The sequence below is a fragment of the Balaenoptera acutorostrata genome, unplaced genomic scaffold (assembly GCF_949987535.1).
Source record: "Balaenoptera acutorostrata unplaced genomic scaffold, mBalAcu1.1 scaffold_969, whole genome shotgun sequence".
Taxonomy (NCBI): domain Eukaryota; kingdom Metazoa; phylum Chordata; class Mammalia; order Artiodactyla; family Balaenopteridae; genus Balaenoptera; species Balaenoptera acutorostrata.
In genome coordinates, this window is record NW_026646513.1 from 9,953 (window position 1) to 32,192 (window position 22,240).

The 22,240-nt window shown below is 44.8% G+C and overlaps 2 protein-coding genes across 2 annotated transcripts in view; both read left to right on the forward strand.

Moving 5' to 3' along the window:
* Window positions 1-678: 678 nt before the first annotated feature.
* On the forward strand, window positions 679-15,566 carry LOC103005894 (serine protease 40-like). The gene is given in 6 exon segments (XM_057539602.1): window positions 679-690; window positions 6,709-7,030; window positions 8,032-8,215; window positions 9,656-9,933; window positions 12,875-13,035; window positions 15,462-15,566. Coding segments are annotated over 6 exon segments (1,062 nt in total).
* Window positions 15,567-18,402: 2,836 nt separating this feature from the next.
* Window positions 18,403-22,240, forward strand: part of LOC130706920 (spermatogenesis-associated protein 1-like) — a 62,941-nt gene continuing 59,103 nt past the window's right edge. Inside the window, 1 exon segment of the mRNA XM_057539603.1 lies at window positions 18,403-18,551. Within this exon segment, the coding sequence (XP_057395586.1) occupies window positions 18,403-18,551 (149 nt within the window).

Sequence of the window (22,240 nt, forward strand, 5' to 3'; positions counted from 1 at the left end):
TTCCAGCGCCCTGCCTTCCAACAAAAGGCATACTTGTTCGAGCCCAGGCAGCTTCTTGGCAGTCTGTCCAGGCTTCTTGGCCCTCCAGCGTCCCTTCGAGATGGTGGGTGGATCAGAGCAGCCAAAAGTTGTGTTTTCTGTTTTAACCTCTTATCCTTATTGGACTCCTCCATTAAGTCGCGGTTGTTATAGACCTTGAAAGCCTCCTCTACCAAGGTTGACAGTGGGGTTTGGGGCCCAGACTCAAGTTTTGTAATTTTCTCCTGATAATCAGGAGTAGCCTGGGTGATAAAATTCATGGCCAATAGTGTCCTCCCTTCTGCGGACTCAGGGTCTGTACTGGTGTACTTCCTGAATGCCTCTGTCACTCGGCTCAGGAAGACTGTTGGGTTTTCATCTTTTTCCTTTGCAACTTCTCGGACCTTATCATAATTTACAGGCTTCACCATACACCTTTTCAGTCCTTCTGATAGACAAGTAATGTAATGTCTCATCCTAGCCTGGCCTACATGATCTTCATAGTCCCCGTGTGGGTCATGTTCTGGGACTGGATCCCCACCCACCTGAAAAATTTGGCGGTGTGGATTGGTGGCCAATAGGCCATCTGAGTGTTACCTGGCCTTTCTCAGTATACGCTCCCTTTCATCTGGGGTGCAACAGTAGGCCAGAATAACCATGATGTCCTGCCAGGTGAGAGAGAATGTCAACCGCAGCCTGATAAATTCGTCCCTAATCTTGTCAGGGTCCTCTGAGAACCTGTCAAAATTCTCCTTACAAATTCCTAAGTCTCTCATTGAGAAGGGGACATGCACTCCAGTAGTGCTTCAGTTTCCATCAGCTGATTCCTGAAGGGGTAAAGGCCTTGTGGGGCAGAGGTGGGGGCTAACTTTGAACCTGATCCTGGGCGACAGGAAGTTCCACTACGAGTTACCCTGGAGGGACTAGTCTCTCCCTCCTGGGGCGACGGAGGATATAAAGGGACATAAGGAGGCAGAGACTGGGATTGGTCAGAAGGACCCGGAGGAGTAGGTGGCCCCGGGGAAGCAGGTGAAGCTTGGTTTCCCCCCTGAGAGTCGGAGAAAGCTAGAAGGGGATCATTGAAAATGTCGGGAGTGTTTCTGATTCCCCAGGCTTTTGATTACAGGAGACCCATAGAGCGGGGTTTTGGTAAAGGACCATGAAGGTTTATTTTGGGGGGTGGGGGCAGCCCCATGTGGTTTGTGGGATTTTAGTTCCCCGACCAGGGATCGAACACATGCCCTCAGCAGTGACAGCTCAGAATTCTAACCACTGGACCGCCAGGGAATTCCCAGGACCATGAAGGCTTGAACATAGGGAGCCTCAGTCCATTTTCCTGTCCTACAACAGCAGAGATCCAACTGCAACACGGTATTATAGAGACCCATTTTCAGACCATTTTTCTCCATTCCCGGACTTATACAAGGGCCAGGCAATGTTACAATCGAGTTTAAATGTTTCCCTTTTCAGCCCGTCTATTTTGAAAGTTTCCAATTTTTAAGGATACTCTCCAGAGGTGTTTCTTCTGGCTTAGAAGAGGATCATCCCATGTTGAATAACATGCAACCGAGAAAAAGTGCTCCTAGAAATGAAGTCCAGTGTCCCAGAGACATTTACCAGGAGGCTTTTGTCCTATAACGTTTCCCTATGCTGGGGGTATTCCTCGAGTTTGAGCATCTATAAAACCTAGGATGTGGGCTGCTTGGAAGTGGCCACCCAATAGGTGATCTGTAACAAGGTATGGGCTGCCAAGGCCTTGAGTGAAAGGGGTCCTAGAGGTGCAAAAAAGGAACTCCTGGAGGAATTGGAGTTGGGTGCAATGGAAAATGCCATTGGGGTCAGGACCTAAGGGCCTACGTTGGGAGTATTCCCACAGGGGATTTTTTTTGGACATAGAATAAGGTGAGAGACTAGACAGCAGAAAAACCTAAAACCCTTTCCCCTCTCTGTTTGACAGCTCTGATAAAACTGGGGAGAGCCTGATGATTCCATCTGACACAGGCAACAATGAGTTTAGACAATGTTTCCCATGTAATTTAACACACCAGATGAACCCAATTAGTTTAGGATCTCTCTTTGGGAGGCTCCAGGGGCCCCATGAAGCATCCCAAAGTTAACTGGAAGTCAAAAGAATTTCAATTAGAATTTGATATTTGGGAAATCTGTCAAAAATTTCCAAAAGTTTTAAAACATCCAGTCAAATAGAATCATAGGCTGCTGTGAAACAATTATTCCTTGAGCTAAGGTGAAAAAAAAAAAAAAAAAGGGATTCCAAAAGTAAATGCAGATCACTTAAAGGCACAGAAACTCACACAATCTGTTATCAAAAGGAGCATTCGAGGAAATCTTTGTTCTCTTACGAGAGAAAGAAACCAAATCCAGTCTTATATCAGCCTACTCTTGATAAAATCCGGTTACCTAATTAAATTTAATCCAACCTTAGAAAATTCCAACCACATAAAACATTCTCTTCTCAGTGTTCCTTTTCTGCAAATCTTCTGTAACTTTCTGTAGCCATATTTTGTCCCTTCTTTTTTCCATTCAGAAATAACCAGCTGTAGGACAAAATCACATTTTTCCATTTAACAAAATACATTTCCATTCCACATACCTTCTTTTCTGAAAGCACACATCCTACCTTCCTTATGTCACAATGAAATGTCTTTTACATTAGCATTCCCTGATTGGAATATCCCATAAACTCTTGGGAAGATCCCATGTATCTTCCCAAAGCACAATTTCTTTCCTTAATGTGATGTAAGATATGTGTCTAATAAACCCAAACATCCTTACTTTCCCTCTCACAAGAAAACAAAAGTAGGTAAATTTAGACCTGTTTAGCAATTGATGTTCCAATATTTCATCTTATTTGAAACGGCCTGGATACTCAATGGATTCCTATCATTTAACTTAATTTAGTTTCAAGTTACCAAAATTTGGAGGGACTGTTCTAGATGGACATTTTGAAAACATGATTATTCCCATTGAGTTTACTAAAAAGCTCTTATCCAGTCATATTTACTTAAAAGTTTAATCATATCAGGTTATTTTCCTTGCTAACAGATTTTATCACAGAAACAATATGCACTTATTGACTTCCAGTAACCCTAGGTACGATAGAAGTATTATACTTAATGTTGATAATACAGACAGGTCTGTATTAATTAAACCCACAAGCTTAAGCCACACAAGTTAATTTTTACAAAATCAGAGATCTCTTAGTTTTCCTGCTTGAATTTAAAAAGGTCTCTTTTTTCCCCTCAGTCTGGGGGACTACAGATGGATCAGGGAGTCTCTGAGAGTCCAGGCAGAATAGTTACATTGCAAAGGCAGAGGAGAGAGGTGCAAGCCCCTCTCTTCTTTTTTTGTTCTTTAAAATCCCACTAAGTAACCCAAGGCTGGAGTCGAGTCTCAGACAATGTGGGAGCCGTTTGTATTTCAGGGTTTAAGAGCTTCACCATGCCCACAATGTTAGCAGAGACTTGTAGGAGCAGTTGGACAGACAAAACTCATAAAACAAAGATACCAATGACAAAAACTTAGACACAAACAAGAAGTTTTCAGGATAAAGGGGATGGGAGTGCAGGTATAAGGACCAAGGGAGAGGTAAAGGGAGGAGGGACAGAAAAGACTGTAAAAGAGAAAGAGAAAGAGAAAGAGAGAGATTGCCATTTCAACCTGACCCTGCAGTTGTCTCTTCAGGCACCAACCTGCAAGCTTTCAGAAAGGGCCACTGAAGGAGGGTGCACCCTGTCCACTGCCCACCGGGGTGATCGAGCCTGGAAACCAGACAGTTGTATTTCATCTGTAGGAACCTAACCCACAGGTGGGACTCTCACCCATGCATACACCAGTTTATAGAAATCTGCTGTAGCACTGCAGCAAAGGGTCCCAGGTCCCAGCCTGTCTCAAAAGTGGGGGGAAAGATAAGAGACATACAGAAAACAAATACCAAAGTGGAAAATGTAATTCCAACCATATCAATAATCACATTGAATGTGAATAGATGAAACAAAGTTAAAGACAAAGATTGATAGACCATATTTGAAAAGCAAGGTCCTTAAAATATAGTCTCTAAGAAGTGGAGGAAAGAAAGGTGGGAAGGAAGGAAGGAAGGAAAGAAGGGAAAAAGAAAAAAAAGAAGGTAGGAGAGAAAGAAGAAATTAAAGGCATCCAACTTTAAATGGCAGAATTAGAACTTTTATTACAGAGGACATGATCCTATGTGTTAGAAAACACCAATGATCCCACCAAAACAAAATACAACAAAACAAAACAGACTAGAATGAATAAACAAGTTTAAGAAGGTCACAGGAAACATTTCTTATAAAAATAAATTTCATTTCTATATACTAAGTACAAAAATATGAAAAGGAAATTAACAAAATGATTTCATTCACAGTAGCATGGAAAAGAATAAAATACTTAGAAATAAATTTCATAAAGAGCTGCAAGATCTGTACACTGAAAACTACAAAACATTGCTGAGAGAAATTAAAGATCTATATAAACAGAAACATTTCTTGTTCATAGATCAGGAGACTTCATATTATCAAGAAAGCAATTCTTGGACTTCCCTGGTGGTGCAGTGGTTACGAATCCTCCTGCCAATGCAGGGGACACAGGTTCGAGCTCTGGTCCAGGAAGATCCCACATGTCGCAGAGCAACTAAGCCCATGAGGCACAACTACAAGCCAGCGCTCTAAAGACGGTGAGCCACAGCTACTGAGCCGTGTGCCACAACTACTAGAGCCCACGTGCCTAGAGCCCATGCTCCACAACAAGAGAAGCCACCACAATGAGAAGCCTGCACGTTGCAACCAAGAGTAGCCCCCACTCACCACAACTAGAGAAAGCCCACACGCAGCAACGAAGACACAAAGCAACCAAAATTAGATAAATAAATAAATAAATAAATTTTTAAGTAAAAAAAAGAAAGCAATTCTCCTCAGATTGATCTATAAATTCAATGCAGTCCCTGTGAATATTCTAGCAGGCTCTTTTTGTGTAGAATTTGACAGCTGATCCTAAAATTCATATGGAAATGCAAAAGATGCAGAATAGCCTAAACAGTTTGGCAAAAGAATAAAGCTGGAGAACTTTCACCACCTGACGTCAAATTTTACTATAATACGTATTAATCTAGACAGTGGGTTTCAGGCACAAGGAAAGGAATACAGTTCAATGGCACAGAATTAAGAGTCCAGAAATAAAACAATTTTTATTATGAATTGATTTTCAACAGAGGTCCCAAGACAATTCAATACAAGAAAGACTAACCTTTCTTTTTTTAACCAAGGAAAGGTGCAGGGATAAATGGATATCCACAGGAAAAACCCAAAGCAAAGAAACAGAAACTTACATCACACTAGACAAAAATGAACTAAAACTTGATCACAGATCCACATGTAAGAAACAACCCCTAAAACTTCTCAAAGAAAACATAGAAGAAACTCTTCATGATCTATTAGATATAACATCAAAAACATGATCCATACAAGAAAAGATTAGTAAATTAGACTTCATCAAAATTAAAAACTTTTGCTCTTTGAGCACCACTGTTGAAAGAATGAATAAACAAGCTACAGACTTGGAGAAGATCTTGCAAATCACATATCTGATAAAGAACGGGATCTTGCCGTTTGCAACAACATGGATGGACCGTGAGGGTATTATGTTAAGTGAAGTAAGTCAGACAAAGGCAAGTACTGTATGATTACACTTATATATGCAATCTAAAAAATAAAACAAATGAAGAAACCTAACAAAACAGAGACAGAGTTATAGATACAGAGAACAAACAGGTGCTTGCCAGACAGGAGAGTGTTGGGGGAAAGAAAGCAATAGGTGAGGGAGATGAAGAGGTACAAAATTTCAGTTGCAAAATAAATGAGTATGAAATGTACACTGTGGGGAATATAGTCAATAATTATGTGATATATTTGTATGGTGACATATCATAACTATACTTATCATTTTGAAATGTACAGAAATAACCAATCACTATGTTGTGTAACAGGAACTAACATAGCATTTCATTGTACATCAATTATACTTCAAAAACAAACAAATTCATAGGAAAAGAGATCGGATTTGTGGTTACCAGAGGCCGGAGACTGGGGGAGGGAGAATTGGTTAGCTGCAGTCAAAGGTACAAACTCCCAGTTATGCGATAAATAAGTACTAGGGATGTAACGGACAACATGATAAATATAATTAACACTGCCGTATGTTATACATGACAGTTGATAGAGTAAATCCTAAGAGTTCTCATCACAAGGAAAAATTTTTTTTTCCATTTCTTTAATTTTGTGTCTATGTGGGATGATGGATGTTCACTAAATTTATTCTGATGATCATTTCATGATGCATGGAAGTCAAATCATTATGCTATACACCTTAAGCTTAAAAAAATTTAAAAAAAGAAAGAATGGACCTCAGTTAATATTAATGTCCCAATATTGGCTCACTAGTTGCGATAAATGTGCCATCTTAATATTAGGGGAAAGTGGGTGACGGGGACCTTGGAACTCCTTGTACTGTCTTTGCAACTTTTTCATAAATCTAAAACAAAAAGTTTATTTAAATATAAATAAATAAATAAAATTTAAAAAATGTACAGAAAATCATTGAATTGTCCCTTGTATAATAATAAGTGAACTTCATGGTATATAAATTATATCTTAGTAGAGTTGTTTAAAAGGTTATGAAGAAGGTCAGGGTGGGCTGAGGGCTGGGCTGAGGTGGGGTCAGGGCAAGGTCAGGCGGGGCCAGGCTGGGGTCAGGCGGGAGTCAGCAACCCTGGCAATGGGCACGGAGGCGTGGATCGCCCAAGGCCGAGGCCAGCCTGTGGCCCTTCTCTGGCTGCTGCTGCTGCCCGTGGCCACCCTGGAGCTGCGAGGGTCCCTGGCCACGGCCACGGCCGCCCCCGGCTGGGCTCCAGGCGCGGGCGGGGCGGTGGAGGGCAGCGCTCCGACTCCGGAAGCGCAGCGGCTGGCCCCGGGAGCCACAGGTGCGTTGGGGCCTCTGTTGAGGGCTGAAATGGCCTAAACTGCAGGGCCTGAGGGGGCCGGCTGTGACCAGGGCCTGGGTGCCCTGAGTCACTGAATTTCATCTTTTCTCTGCCCTGGCCAGCAACCAGGCAGCCCAGAGACCCCCTCAACACAGGTGGGTCACCGCCTCCCCACTGTGGAGCCTCTGGGTGGGAAGTGCCTCTGTGGGACTGTGGGACCTCTGTGGGACTGTGCAAGTGGGGACATAGCAGGGTCTGACCCTGAGGCTGGGTGGCTGGGTGGAGGGAAGCACCAGGACTGATGAACGAGTGGCCCTGAGTCCAGGGCCGCGGGTCTCATTCCCCTCCGTGAGGCCCTGGGAGCACAGGCCCTAGACCAAGATGCCTGCTCTCAGGGGGCCTGGGCACGCCCCCTGCCCTACCAGGTGTGAGTCCTAGAGCCAGGGCTGTCTTCATTAGCCCACTCCCTCTTCTTTTAGAAATGTAGAATCCTGAGTCAGAGAGGGGGAATGACTTTCCCCAGCTCACACAGCACCACAGACTGCAAATCTCCCTCCCTAAGACACTGGGGTGACAGGGAGGAGGCACAGGCCCTTAGAAGCCATGATCTTGAGCAAGTAATGTTGGCAACTTCTGAGACCTTTAGCTCTTTGATCTACAAGAGTAGGCACTGAGGTGTGCTAGTTGAGGGAAATAAGGTCTGTGACGTGCCCAGCCCTTGGCAGCCCCACTCGGGGATGTCCTTCTCCCTGCAGATGCTGCTGTGAGCTGCCGTGGCTACCCTAGGTCCCCCCTTGCCCCATCCCACCAGACCTCTGGGTCCTCATCCCCACAGGGCTTGCTCTGTCCAATTCTCAGGGGCAGCCAGTGAAAGTAGAGTCCAGGTAGCGCTGTCATTTTGGCTAGGCCACTGGACGCTTGGCCTTGGTTTTCCCATCTATGAAGTGGACAGGGCCTTCCTGGTAGTGGCATTTGGGGTACTACTAGTGTCTCTTTCGTAGGTGGCAGGGGAGTCTCCACAGTGTGCGGGAAACCCAAGGTGATGGGGAAGATCTACGGTGGCCAGGACGTGGTGGCTGGCCAGTGGCCATGGCAGGCCAGCTTGCAGTACTAGGGCTCACACGTCTGTGGAGCTGTCCTCATTAACTCTCACTGGGTCGTTTCCACTGCCCACTGCTTTCTGAAGTAAGTCCTCCTTCCAGGGTGCCAGCACAGGCACTGGCAGGGGAGGGGGATATGGGGGAAGAGGAGAAGAGGGGTGATGGGCATCCCACGTCAGCTCCTCTGGGCTTTTCTCCGGGGCAGTCTGTGGCCTTCAGATGCATGTCATTCCTGCCTTTGGCCTGTGTACCCTCCACCTGGACTGTCCTCCTTGCTCACCTGCTCAGATCCGCCTCATGCTCTGCCGTCAGCCCCTGTGCCTGTCCTTCAACACAGATGTGCCTCAGGAGAGTGGCAGTGTCCATCCTGGCTGCCATGCAGTGCGGACCGATCTCAGATCACAGCTTCTTCTTAACGTGCCCACGTTTCCAGGTGTCAGATTCTAGGCAGGGCCCTGGGACCGCATGTCTGGCCAGCAGCTGGGCAATTCTTCTTATTACTCCTGCACAGCTGTGTGCCCAGGAGTAGTCACGGCCGCTGGTGTGCGTTGTGGGGAGCCATGGTGCCAGGCCGCATAGGTGGGAACTGGGGCTCCCTGGGAGAGTGACATGGCTGCTCAGGAGTCTAATTCCCCTGGCCGTCCTGGGCCTGGCTCAGTGCCTAGGTCTGCACAGATGAGGAGGGGTCCCCAGGGAGCTGGGGCATCACAGCCCAGGTCTGGGAGCTGGAACTTTCGGAGATTAGAGTCCTACTGGCGCCTACTCCATACGACGATCCATGCAAGCCCCTTTGTGACATCAGGGGTGGCAAGTCCCCACCTCACCCTGTCTCCATCCTGTCACAAGAGAAGGCCCAACATGGGTGAGAAGGGCAGGTGCATGGGCTGGGGGTTCCGGAGAAGGGCTATGCAGAGCGAGGGGCTTGCTGGAGGGGAAGGGTTTGGGCAAGGGGAGCATGAGTGGGTCTCCAGGTGGATGAGCCGTGCAAACAGTCAGGGAGGTGGGAAGTTTCAGCACCTGTGTTCAGGGAACAAGGCAAGCTTCTGTTTCCTGCACTCATTTGCTCATTTATTTAACAAGTCTGTTGTGAGTCCTTATAACTAGGTGGAGAAGCAGCCCTTGGGCAGGAAGGTGTTTAAAGAAAGGAGAGGTCAGGGAGAGTGTGGGGCCAGAAGGCGGACTGTAGGGGGTCTTGGGAAGGGTAAAGTTAGAGCTGGGATTGAGCCAGAACTCCTCCTGTGTACAGTCAAAGACCTTCATTTGATACGCCACCAGGGATCTTTCCAGCACAAGGATTCAATGCTCCTCTGATTCTAGTGTGTGATGGAGAAGCCGTGTGTCTGAGGTTGTAAGTAGAATAGCAATTAGTCCCAAGAAAGAAGGACTCCTGAACGCTAGAAATGGGGAGATAAAAGCTGTCTAGCATCATGTGGGGTAGAGGCCTGTGGGCAGTTAGATGAGGATGCAGGGAAAGAGCTAGCCCACACGCAGAGATGACGGTGACAATGTGCCCTTCTTCCTCCAGAAAATCTCATGCCCCGGAGAACTACCGGGTTCTGTTAGGAAGCACCCAGCTGCACCAGCACACCCAGCACACCCAAGAGATGTCACTGAGCCGGATTATCATGCACCCAGACTTTGAGAAGTTACATCCCTTCGGGAGTGACATAGCCATGTTGCAGCTGCTCTTTCCTGTGAATTTCACCTCCTACATCATCCCCGCCTGCCTCCCAGTCCCTGGCATGCAGCTACCCAGTAACTCATCCTGCTGGATAACTGGCTGGGGGATGCTCAACGAGGAAAGTGAGAGGGTGTAGGAGAGTCGGGTTGAGGGCAGATGAGGGTGGGGAGGAGGAAGGGGAGAAGGACAAAGGAGGGAAGAAGGGAGGTGTGGCTCCTCCTGAGGGGTCCCCAAGCAAAGAGGCACTGGACCTTGGCCCACTAAGCGTCATTTCTAGAGGAGTGGACCATTCTAGTTCTAGTTCTGAAAGTGTGTGACTGTAAAGCTTCAGTGTTCCCTAAGTGCAAAGGTTTACACTGAAAGTCTGGGAATCTTTGACTTTTGGAATCAAGATTCTGGGTTCTTGAAGTCTTTCTGGTTCTGGATTCCAAGCTTTTAATCAACCATGGATCTGAGATGACTTAATTCAACTCAAAGGTCATGCTTGGGGCCTGGTCCATTGCAGGCCACTGACAAACAAACACCCTGATTTCCCATTGCCACAAGAGGAGCTTGGGAAAAGTGGAAGGAAAACACACGTGCGACTTCTGACCTCTGAGCCTGCCTGATGAAGTTAGAATGATTATGACTTAAGAGTGTTTCACTCTCTGAACCTCACTTTGCTCTTCTCCCAACGCAGCTCAGCTATCTACTTTGGAAGCTTGTTAGGTGCACTGCATAACGCAGGAAAAAAATTATGTTTTTTAAGATTGAAAGAGGAGAAATGTAGGCAAAGACTTATGAGCCAGAGTCTTTGTTAAAGAAAGGAGTATTTATGGTTGGGGGAAATGCTTATGGTGCAAAATTAAGGGGAAAAAGAATATATACTTTAATTATTTGTAGGGTCATAATTTGGTACCGTGTTTCTCAACAGAGGTGCTACAGGCATTTTGAACAGACCCTGTCTTCCTTGGGTGGGAAGTGCCAGCATCCCTGGCCCTTGCCTACTAGTATGTCATGAACACTCCCTAATCATAGGACAAACAACCAGGTTCCCAGCATTCTCACACCACATACACACCACATACACACCACACATACACCACACTTCTCACACACACACACACACACACACACACACACACACACACACAGACTGTCCCTCCTTGAGGACAGAAACCCTGTCTTTCTTGTTTTAATATCCCAGCCTGTGGCCCGGGCAGGGCCAGGCGCCTGGTAGGTACCCCACTGCTGCCACCCTGGTCCTATAGACCATAATTGCTTGCCTGTACCTCCAGACTGGTCTCTGAGATCCCACCCCGTGTGCTATACTTTAGTCTCCACATAGCTGTCTGAGTGTTTTCTTTAAAGCAGGAGTCATGCCAGTTCCCTGCTCATTACCCTCAGTGCCTTCTCATTTATACCTAGAAAAAAGTCGTAACTCCCTGCCTTGGCTCTCAGGCCCTGTGTAATGTTGGCCCCAATTCCTCTCTGCTCATCTCCTACTACATCCCTCACCCACACCATCCCAGCCAGCAGGCCTCCTTCCTGCTTGAAAACGCCAAGGCCTTCGCCACCTCAGGGCCTTCACCTTGGCTGCCTCCCTGGCCTCACTCGCTCTCCCTGCTAACCTTGGCATGACTCACTTCTTCACATGTACAACTCAGCTGCTCCTCTGAGGAGTTTTACTTGATCATATGAGCTAAAACAGGCAACCTCTAAGAGCATATGTCCCTGTTTTATTTCCTTTACACCACTTATTAGATCTCAAACAATTCTACTTATTTACTTCATTTACCCTGTTGATACAAAAAGCTCAGCTTCCCTGTACACCAGTGCTAAATAGAATCTTGGAGACAGAGTTTTGGGTGAAGTAGAAAAGGATAGCTTTATTACTTTGCCAGGCAAACGGGGACACAGTGGGCTCCTGCCTCGAAAAACTGTGTCTCTTCTTGGAGAGGATAGTGAGAAGTTTCATAGTAATGGTTCAAAGAGGGCATGATCAGCTCTTGGACGTTCTGCTGATGAGGTGGGGGTGAGGTAAGTAAGAGTCAGCATCATCAACCTTCAGGTTCCAACTGGTCTGGGGTCTACATGCTTGTGGGCAGCATACCATTGTTAATCATTAACTTCTCCCACCTGGAGGGGGTTTCAGTATCTGCAAAACAGCTCAAAGAAATTGTTTTGTATATCCATTGTTGGGGAGCCAGGACCTTGCCCCAGGGCTGCACTGTGTTTCTCTTGACTGTTTCTCACTGGTCTCGCATCCCCTCCCTTCCCTGATTAACAACTGCTTGAATCTGCCCCTTGGAACTCAGAGAAGGTCATGGAGGCTGAATGAAGTCTATTTCCTGTAATCAAAGAAATGGGGGACACAGAAAGCCTTTGTGCCCAGGAGCCCCTCAGGGCCCTGCTCGGTATCCCTGTCTCCCCCAACTAAGAATGTTCCTGTGTATCATTAGTGTCTAAAAGATACTGAACACAAGGACAGAGGAATAAATGAGTGATTGGATGAGAGGGTGGATGGGTGAAGGGTAGGTGGGAGGATGAGTGGGTGGAAGGAAAGATGGATGGGTGGGTGGAAGGATGGTAGGCAGAGATAGTTGGAGTGAGTGGAGATGGATCAAAAGATGGGTAAATGGGCAAATGGATGGAAGCGTGAGTGGATGAATGGGACATGAGGAAAGAGGAAAGATAGGTAGATGGATAGAGGAATTGGTGGATGGATAGAAAGGTTAATGATCGACAAATGGAGAGTGGATTGGATGGTCTGTGAAAAGGTAGGTAGGTTGGTGAATGGTTGCTAAGCACCACTGAGTGGCATGTGTTGGTGGGATTTGCCTTTTTCCTTTGTAGAATAGGAGAGGTGTGGTCTATTGCTATGAGGGAGGTGGAGGGAATAGGATGAGTTTGGAAAAGTTTGAGAAAAGGGGGAGGGCTTACTAGGCATAGGTAGAAGACTGAAACAGTGCTGAAGGCTCAACTGTGCTGAGAAAAGTCCATGTTGAAGTGGTGAACAGTAAGGCAGAGTAGCCTGTAGCTAAGCCACAGCACCCTTCACTGATTTCCTCCTTATCCTCGCAGCGCCTCTGCTCGAACCCTTCCATCTCCAGGAGGGTAAGGTGGGCTTCATTGAGAACAAGTTTTGTAATATATTTTACGGACTTAGAAAAGGCAAGAACTTCTCCGTGCATGAGGACATGCTGTGTGCTGGGGACTTCTCGACAGGAAAGGCCATCTGCCAAGTGAGTAAGGTCATTTCTGTTCTTCCCTTGCCTGTTCTCAGGGCCTCAGTTTCCCTAGGGGAGGGGCTGTGTTGCCTCTACTGTCTTTGTGGAGACCCCTGGGACTTCCCATTTCCTCCCTCCACATGTCTTCCTGGGCTCAATTCCTTGGCAGTGTCCCCCAGGATAGCCCCTTCCTAAGCCCCTTGCACATAAGGGCATCTACTGGCAGCACCCTCAAACAGCATCTTTTTATGAGGCATACCTTAAAGTTTTTATTTAAGTATAACATACATACAAAAGAATCTATTCATGCTGTTTTCGTAAGTTGGATGAACCTTCACATAGTTACGCAACAGATGACCAATACCCCAGAGGTCCCACTCACACCTCCTTCCTATCACCAACACCCAACAGAAACCGCCATCTTCACTTTTGACAACTTAGATTAGATTCTGAATATTCTATAAATAGAATTTATTTCCAGTTGTCAATCTTTCGTGTCTTTATATTTGTGAGATTCATCCAAACTGTTAAATGTAGTTATAGTTTGTTGAGTCTCATTGCTCTACAGGACTCTATTGTGTGAATTGAATTCTATGATCAGTTCTACTCTTGATGGGTATTTTAGAGGTTTCCAAGTTTTCCATTTCATTTCACTTCCAAATATTTTATCTTCTATTTCACAGAAACCCTTGAGTAGAATTGTTGAATTAAAAGGTATGTGTATATTCAGCTTTGGCAGATATTTCCTAACAACATCTCCAAAGTGGTTGCACTTCATTCCAGCAGTGGATGCGAGTTTAATATTTATTTATTTTATTTATTTATTTTCCTTATTTTTTTTTGGCTGTGTCGTTTCTTAGTTGCACCACAAGGGATCTTTGCTGAGGCATGCGAGATCTTTCATTATGGTGCGCGGTCTCCTCCGGTTTCTCTCTGGTTGTGGTTCTCAGGCTTCTCTCTAGTTGTCGTGTGTGGGTTTTCTCTCTCTAGCTGTTGTGCGTGGGGCTCCGGAGTGCATGGGCTCTGTAGTTGTGGCATGCAGGTTCTCTTGAGGCGCACGAGCTCATTAGTTGCGGCACACTGGCTTAGTTGCCCCGTGGCATTTGGGATCTTAGTTCCTCAACCAGGGATTGAACCCACGTCCCCTGCATTGGAAGGCAGATTTTTTACCACTGGATCACCAGGGAAGTCCTGGATGAGAGTTTATATCCTCGCCAACACTTTGCACTTTCCATCTTTTCTCATTTTGATAGCTTATGGTGGTTTGCATGTCCCTGATGACGAGTTAAATGTACTTTCATATGTTTATTGTCATTGGATATCTTCTCTAAAGTTTCCCTTCCAGATTTTCCCCCCTCTCACTTTTCTGTTGGGTTGTCTTCTTTTCCTTTAGGGGCTCTTTGTGTATTTTTACATATTACAGGTATGAGTCCACTGTTGGATAGTTGAATTGTAAACATTTCTTTCCTCTCTCCGTAATGCCCAATTTTAGAGGTGGGCAAACAGGTCCGGAGAGGGAAAGTAGCTACCCTAAAATAAGGCAGCACAACCTGGTCCCCCGTATTCTGACTCCAAGCCTAACCTGACCTCCACCATATCCGCCTCAGGGCCCAGCCTCCCAAGCTGGCATCATGTGCGGAGCTCTTGCATAGATGGCATTGTGGAGTGGAGCGGAGAGTATTAGGGTTCTGGAGTTAGAGACACTGCTCTGCCCTGAAGGTCTTTTCACTTTCTGAGCCCATGTCCTCATTTATACTGTAGGATTCTGAGGCCTCCTTCATGGGATTGTCGAAAGGATGGTGTAGTGGGTTGGATAGCGTACCCTACATTTGTAACCATTTGGAATCTCAGAAAGTGACCTGATTTGGAAATAGGTCTTTGCAGATGTGATTAGCTAAGAATCTCGAGATGAAACCATTTTGAATTTAGAGTGGGCTGAGGGATAGACAGAGAGGTACTTGATTTCAGACTTCTGGTTTCCAGAACTGTGAGAAGAGAAATTTCTGTTGTTTTTATAGTGACCCAGTTTGTGGTAATATGCTTTGGCACCCCAGGAAATGCACACAGGAGGGATGGGATGCGCCTGGCCCTTGAGAAGGCCTCACGGACAGCTGTTTTCACGGCAGCCCAGTGGAGCTGCTGAGCCAGAGGGGAGAAGCTCGGCCACCTGCCCTCCTGGTAGGAGGTAGACCCAGCTTTCTTGGTTCCCAGTGCACAACCCATGGCTGTCTGGCTTGGGCCGTTGTTCTCACAGAGTCAGCTGCACCTGCAGGTGAAATAAAGGGCTGAGTCCCCCGAGTCCCCATCTGGCTGTCACCGTAGACCTCCCTTCCAGCCTGCAGAGGTCATGGCCATGGAGTTCAGGGCCGGAGCCCTTTGCCTGCTTGCCTGCTGGACATCCATTCTGCCTCTTGACCCCACCCCCTCTCGTTTCTCCCCAGGCTGAGGACACCATTGAGCTGGCCACCCAGGAGCCCCAGCACATGGCCCCTCCTGCCCCCCTTAGCCTTTCAGTCACCACAGCCTGTCTGAGAGGTTCCATCTAGATTCATCTTCTGTCACATGCCTGCTCTGGTCCCCAGCCTCCAGCTGGGGCTGTCTTCTCTCACTGAAGTGCCCTCCCCCAGCACAGGACACCCAGAAACAAGTCTGAGGAGAGACAGACCCCAGGAGCACTCAGTGCTCAGACTGTGGGGCAGGACAGACCTGGGTCCAGTCTTCAGTCTGTAATGTAGTGATTATGACCTTCGATAACCCATGAAATGGGGTTGCTAACGGCCTCCACTTAATAAGGTCCTTATAGAAGATTCAGTACTGTGCCAGGCATTCAGTAGGTGCTTAACACCTGCTGGCTTTCAATCTCCTGGCCTGGTCTGCCTCCCTCTATCTGGATTGTACCTGTTCTTCTGGGCCTGTCTTAGACCTGTCCTCTCACCCAAGGTAGAATTCATTGCTCTGGCCCTGCCCAACACACACACACACACACACTGTTTGCTGCGTGTCTTCAGTAGTGCAAAGTGCAGCTCACTTTGCGTGGGATACATTAGTGTTGGGCCTTCCTCTGCCTTCTGAGAACTCCCCAGGGGTAGGAGGCTATTGGAGCCCTTCCCATCTCCCTCGGACTGGCCCAGAATCCATCATAATATAGACAACCACATGGCTCATCTGCATGAATCCCTGAGGCCTGGAGTGGACAGGGACCAGGCCTTCCCCTGGCCTTGAACAGCTTGGGGTGGGTACACTGTGGGGAAGGCCAAGGGCACCCCAGCTAGGGAGCACAGAGGCACATTCCCAATCTCCAAGAAGACCCCATGTATGACTTTCTTGGGTCTGCAGTGACAAATCACCTCAAAGTGGGTGGCTAAAACAACAGAACTTTATTCTCTTACATTTCTGGAAGTCAAAAGTCTAAAGTCAAGGTGTTGGCCGGGCTGGTTCCTTCTGGAGACTCTAGGGGAGAATGTTTTCTTGCTTTTGCTAGCTTTTTCGAGGCCGCCAGCATTCCTTGGCTCATGGCCCCTTCCTCTGTCCCCAGAGCACATTGCTCCTACCTCTGCTTCTGTCATCACATCTCCTCCTCTGACTCTGACCTCCTGCCTCCCTCTTTCCTCATGAGAATCTTTCTGATTACATTGGGTCCACCCAGATAATCCAGGATAGTCTTCCTATTTCAAGATGCTCAACTCCATCACAGCTGCAGAGTCCCTTTTGCCACGTAAGGTAACATAGCCAAAGGGTCCAGTGATGAGGATGGGCATCTTTGAGGGTTATTTTTGGCCAGCTACACCATGTACCCTTCTCTCTCCTTCAAGCCGCCACTTCCCCCACCCCCTCCTCAGCTGGAGATCTTCTCATTTCACTGAGAACGCCAAAGCAATCAATCAGCCTAGAGCCCATTCATCTTGCCAGCCCCACCCTAGCATCTTCCATCTCTCCTGAGCCTCATGGCCCATCCCAGCAGTCTGGCTGAGAAGCAGAGAGACTGGTATGAAATAGTCAACTGCAAATCTAGCAGTATATTATATGCTACATTACTCAGGATTAAAGGTAATCTCCCCTTCTCCACCCTATTTTAATTAGCTCTGTCCTCACCATCTGTTATTATCTCTTAGCACACCTTGCTTATAACCCTCAGAGCATCTATCATAGCCTGTGATTCTATATTTGTATGCTTGCTTAATGCCTGCTACCCCCATTAGATCAGAAGCTCTGAGAGCAGGTGCCTCGTCCCATTGATCCGCTGATATTAACACCCTGTGCTTAGTGGTAAGGGCCAGCATCTGTAAATACTGTTGAGTGGATGTCTGTGGACATCTTGGGCCAGGCTGGCCTGGGCCCCTACACAGAAGAGAGCAGTGTCATGTGGGTTTGGGGGGCAGTGAGTTGGGCCTCTTCAGACTGTGGAGAGCGGGAGCATGGGGGTGGGTGAGGAGGGTGCTGGAAGTCGACTCTAGGAGCAGAGGTCTGAGGACTGCCAGCCTGCACCTCAGCTCACAGCCTGGCTTCGGGCCTCCTCTCTCTCTTTCCCACTCACTCTGCTAGACCCGCCACATTCAACAGCCCTCTATGCTGCAGGCTGGAAGCCCCATCCTCAGGGCCTGGGTCATGTACTCCAGTCCAACTCAATTGTCCCGCACTCTGGGAACTTCCCTCTACCTCCGTGGGGAGCTGGTCCTTGTTCCTCCATATCCCACGAGTGACGGTTCTTTACTTTGGGAAAGATCCTTACTCCCTTGTACTACAGACACCTGGCAAAATGTCTTACTTCCTATTAAAGGCTGAATTATGCCCCCCCCGCAAAATACATATGTTGAAGTCCTAATAAATATCAAATGAATCACTCAAAACCCTATGGAAATAAGAGCTAAGAAGGACCTCAGAAATTCTGACTAGCAGAAGTGTTTTTATGTGATGTGTGATGGTCTTTGTTGTTCACAAAAAGGACAAGCTTGTCAGGACTTAAATTTCACGGTTAAAGTGGTATAACTTGCATCAGACAAGTTTTTTGTGGGTTTCTGAAAAGAATATGGAGCTAAAAGGTAGGGTCCAGGTCCTTGCCCTGGCTCCTTCCTTTCTGATTCTCTTTCCCTGGGAAAGTTTCTTAACCTCTATGAGTCTCTCTTATCTTTAGGCATAGGCTATTTGTGAGGTCAAATGAAATGATGACTATGACTTACGTGCTCAGAAGTACTTGATACAGGTCAGGCACTCAAACAACATTTGTGAAGTACAGGAATGAATGGCATGGGGTGCACAGGCCTTCAGAGGAAATCCTATTTCTCATTATTGATATCCTATAGTCACTATTAACTAGTCTTTTCTAGCCCAAATGTATATCAAGTAAGATTTTGTTTTGCATTTACTTTCAACAGAACAAGTACGATGATTGCAGAAGAGAGAGGAGCCATCAGTCAGCAGCAAACACTGTCATCACGGAAGTATTCTGCCGAAATGGAATTAATTGTCCATCTCCCGCTGGGAAGAACACTGTGGGCCATATTTCTTAGTCGTACAGCTAAATTTGAACAAATGTAGGTATTATGGGAATAGATTAGTTAGTGTATGATGACTAAGCCTCTATATTCCTATGCATTAAAAGTATCCTTATCTAAGGTGTAGGCAAAAATTTATGCTGTGATATAGAAATTATATCAAATGTGGAAATTTTAGAGTACCAGTTTTATATAAGTCTAAGGAGAACAAGGTAGGTTGGCAACAGAGAAAGCAGTGACCAAGAGGATAGGAACTGAGCCCTAAAGATGGGAGGAGAAAATAAGTCTACATGACATGTTTAACGTTTAGACTGGAGATACGCATATGGGAGTCCACAGCGTTCTGGGTCTGTGTGGGAGCCGCTCTTCAGTCTTTGAAGATCCAGGTCAGATGCTGTTTTTTCTGGGAAACCTTCCTGACTGTGTAGTCATTCCTTTCTCTGCAATCCCCAGGGCTTCGTACTGCCTTGCAATTATATTCCTCCTTTTGCAAGAGCAAGAATCCAGCATATGTTAGCAGTCAATCAATGCTTGTTCATTATAGGCCAGGAACTGTGCTAGTTTCTTTCAAATAAAGCATCTTATGCAATCCTTGCAGCAACCTGTTCATTCTCATCATACATACGTGGACCTTGAGCTAAGTGTGATATGTGTGGTAAGAGGGAAAGGCTTCAAACCAGAGGTCTCCAGACAACAGGTTCACTGCTGTTTCTGCCATAGCAGCTCCACTCTCTCGAGCAGTGCTTTATAATAAGATAATTTTAGACACGTGTGAAATTTAAACATTTTTAGTAGCCGTGTTAAAAAAATGAAATGGGTGAAATTAAATTTTTGTAATAATATTCCATTTTAGAATAGTTTTAGAGTTACAGAAAAGTTGTGAATATAGGTAGAGATTCCTGTATACCCTGTACCCAATTTCCCCAACACTAACACCTTACATGAGTGTGGTATATTTGTGACAACTAATAAATCCATATTGATACATTATTATTAAGGAATATCCGTGCTTTATTCAGATTTCCTTTGTTTTTACCTAGTGTCCTTTTTCTGTTCCAGAAGCTTATCCAGGATATTCATCATGTCTCCTTAGCTTCCTTTATGACAGTTTCTCAGACTTTCTTTGCTTTGATGATTTTGACAATTTTAAGGATACTGGTCAGACATCTTGTAGAAAGTTCCTGAATTGGAGTTTGTGTGATGTTTTTCTCCTGATTATACAGGGATTGTGATATTATTGTCTGTAATAAGATATATATATATATTTGATCTTCGTCCCATTTCTGGCAGAGCTCCTAAAACCCTTGGAATTTCCTAAGTGATAAGAGCAATAGAGGTGTCTCGTGGTAACAAACCCCTTTCTACCACACCTCCGTTTATGTTAATGAGGTGACTTTGGGAAAGCATCTAAGGGTGGGGGCTTGTTGCCAGGGGAACCAACCATGTGATTGGAGGATTGGAATTTCAGTCCCACCCCCGACCTCTAAGGAGGGGAGGGGGCTGGATGTTGATCTCCAATGTCCAATGATTTACTCAATCATGCCTTACAATGAGCCTCCATAAAAACCCAAAGGAAGTTGTTCAAAGAGCTTCGAGGTTGGTGCAGCAGAGCTCATCCACTTGCCCCAAACTCCACGAGGACTGAAGAATCTGGCTGTTCAGTCCTGTCCTTTAATATATTTTGTAATAAATTGGTAATCTAGTAAGTAAAATGTTTCTCTTGAGTTTTGTGAGCCCCTCTAGCAAATTAATCGAACCCAAGAAGAGGGTAGTTGGAATCTCAGATCTATAGCCGGTTGGTCAGAAGCACAGGTAACAGTGGGGACTTGTGATTGGTGTCTGAAGTGGGGTGGGGGAGGGCTCAATCTTATAAAACTGTGCCCTTAATCTGTCAGATCTGATGCTATCTCCAGGTAGATAGTATTAGAATCGAGTTAATTGCTTGATGGTAGTGTTGCAAAGCACACGTATCATAGGGGTTGTTGGTGTTGGGGAGAAGACCACTGAAGTATATTGCCATTCTCATCACATCCTATCAAAGGTATATGCTACCTACATGACTTACCACAGATGATCTTAACGTTGATCACCTGTCAGGTTTCTCCACTGTAAAGTTACTCCCCCAGCCCTTTCTATACTGTACTCTTTGGAAGGAAGGCTTAAGGGGTGGGGAGTTATGTTCTGTTTCCTTGAGTGGGGAGTATTTACATAAACCATTTGGAATTCCATGTGAGAAATTTATCAATTGTCCTTCATTTCTTTCTTTATTGAAAATAAATAAAAGCATCATTTATCTATAGCAGTATAGATACATGACTATTTAATAAAATTAGTTTAGATATATATTTTGTTTAACCCCATAGATAAAAAATTATCATTTCAATTCATAATCAATATGAAACATTTATGAGATATTTTTCATTTTCTTTTCATAAAAAGTCTTCAAAATCTGGCATGTAATTTACACTTACAGCACATCAAATTTGGATGTTAAATTTTCATCAGCAATACTTGATCTAGATTTAGATTTCATAAAATTTGCAGTTGAAAAAGTAGATTCACACACCCAAGTATCTAAACATACCTAAATTTTTTTCAGTAATTAAAGCAGGTGCACAAAAGTCATTTTCCTTTAATATTTGCATCTATTTGACAAAATTGTTTTTTTTAAAGAAGAATTGATTTGACATAGTTTCAAAACTATGTCCAAGTTAATTAAATTCACTAACTCCTGTGTCAGCTCAGTATTATCGCCATCAAATTCTACAGTATTGCATAAAATGAAAAGCATCTTTAAATTTATCACAATTAACAAAGCATTATTCAACTATTCAATTTTTCTTTTAGTTTTGGCAGCAATTTACCTAACACTGTTGGTTATGATTAAAATCTTTGCTAAATCGATTCAGATTGGAAATAACTGCAAAGTAAGTATTATTGAATTTTACTATGAAAAGCTTCTATTTCACCACAAATTCCCATACTGTACTACTAGGTCACGAATTAGTTTTACTTTCTTTGGAGCATCAAATTTAGCTCATTTATATGCAGTGTAATATCAGTGAGGAAACATAAATCACACTTATTTTTTGTAACATGAAGCATATTGCCATTTTTTTGTCTTTGATTATTGACTATTTGGCAAGCATTTCTTTTGTTTCAAGAAAATCTTGAATTAGAATTAACATTATAGCAAATCTCTGTAAAACTCTTCCACAACTCAATCCATGAGCATTTGCAAAGAATAAAGATCATTAAATTGTTTTCTATTTCTTTTAACAGTTTCACAAATGGATGATTTTTCATTTGCTATGTACAGAATGATTTTAAGAACTCTATAGATGACATTTTTCATGAAGTCTGCCTCGGAAAACTGATGACAGATACTTTCAATATGTATCATACGTTAGTATAAAACAGTAAAGGAAACACCAATCTCTTGTTTTAAAATTCCCATAAATCCAGATTTTTTTGACCTATAATATAGCTAGAACAATGTCTGTCATAATAGGAACTAATTTTTTTCATATCCAGCTAAAATTCCTTGATAATTTTAAAAGATTAAAAAATACCTATGCCATGAATTGGATTTTTTAGGCTGGGAAATAACAATTTTTTTTGTATTTTTGGAAGTCCTTGGAGATAAAATACAACCAAAATATTAATCAGGCAGTGACATATTATATAACTCAATAAGTAATAAAAACTTGCAATTTAAAAAATTTTGA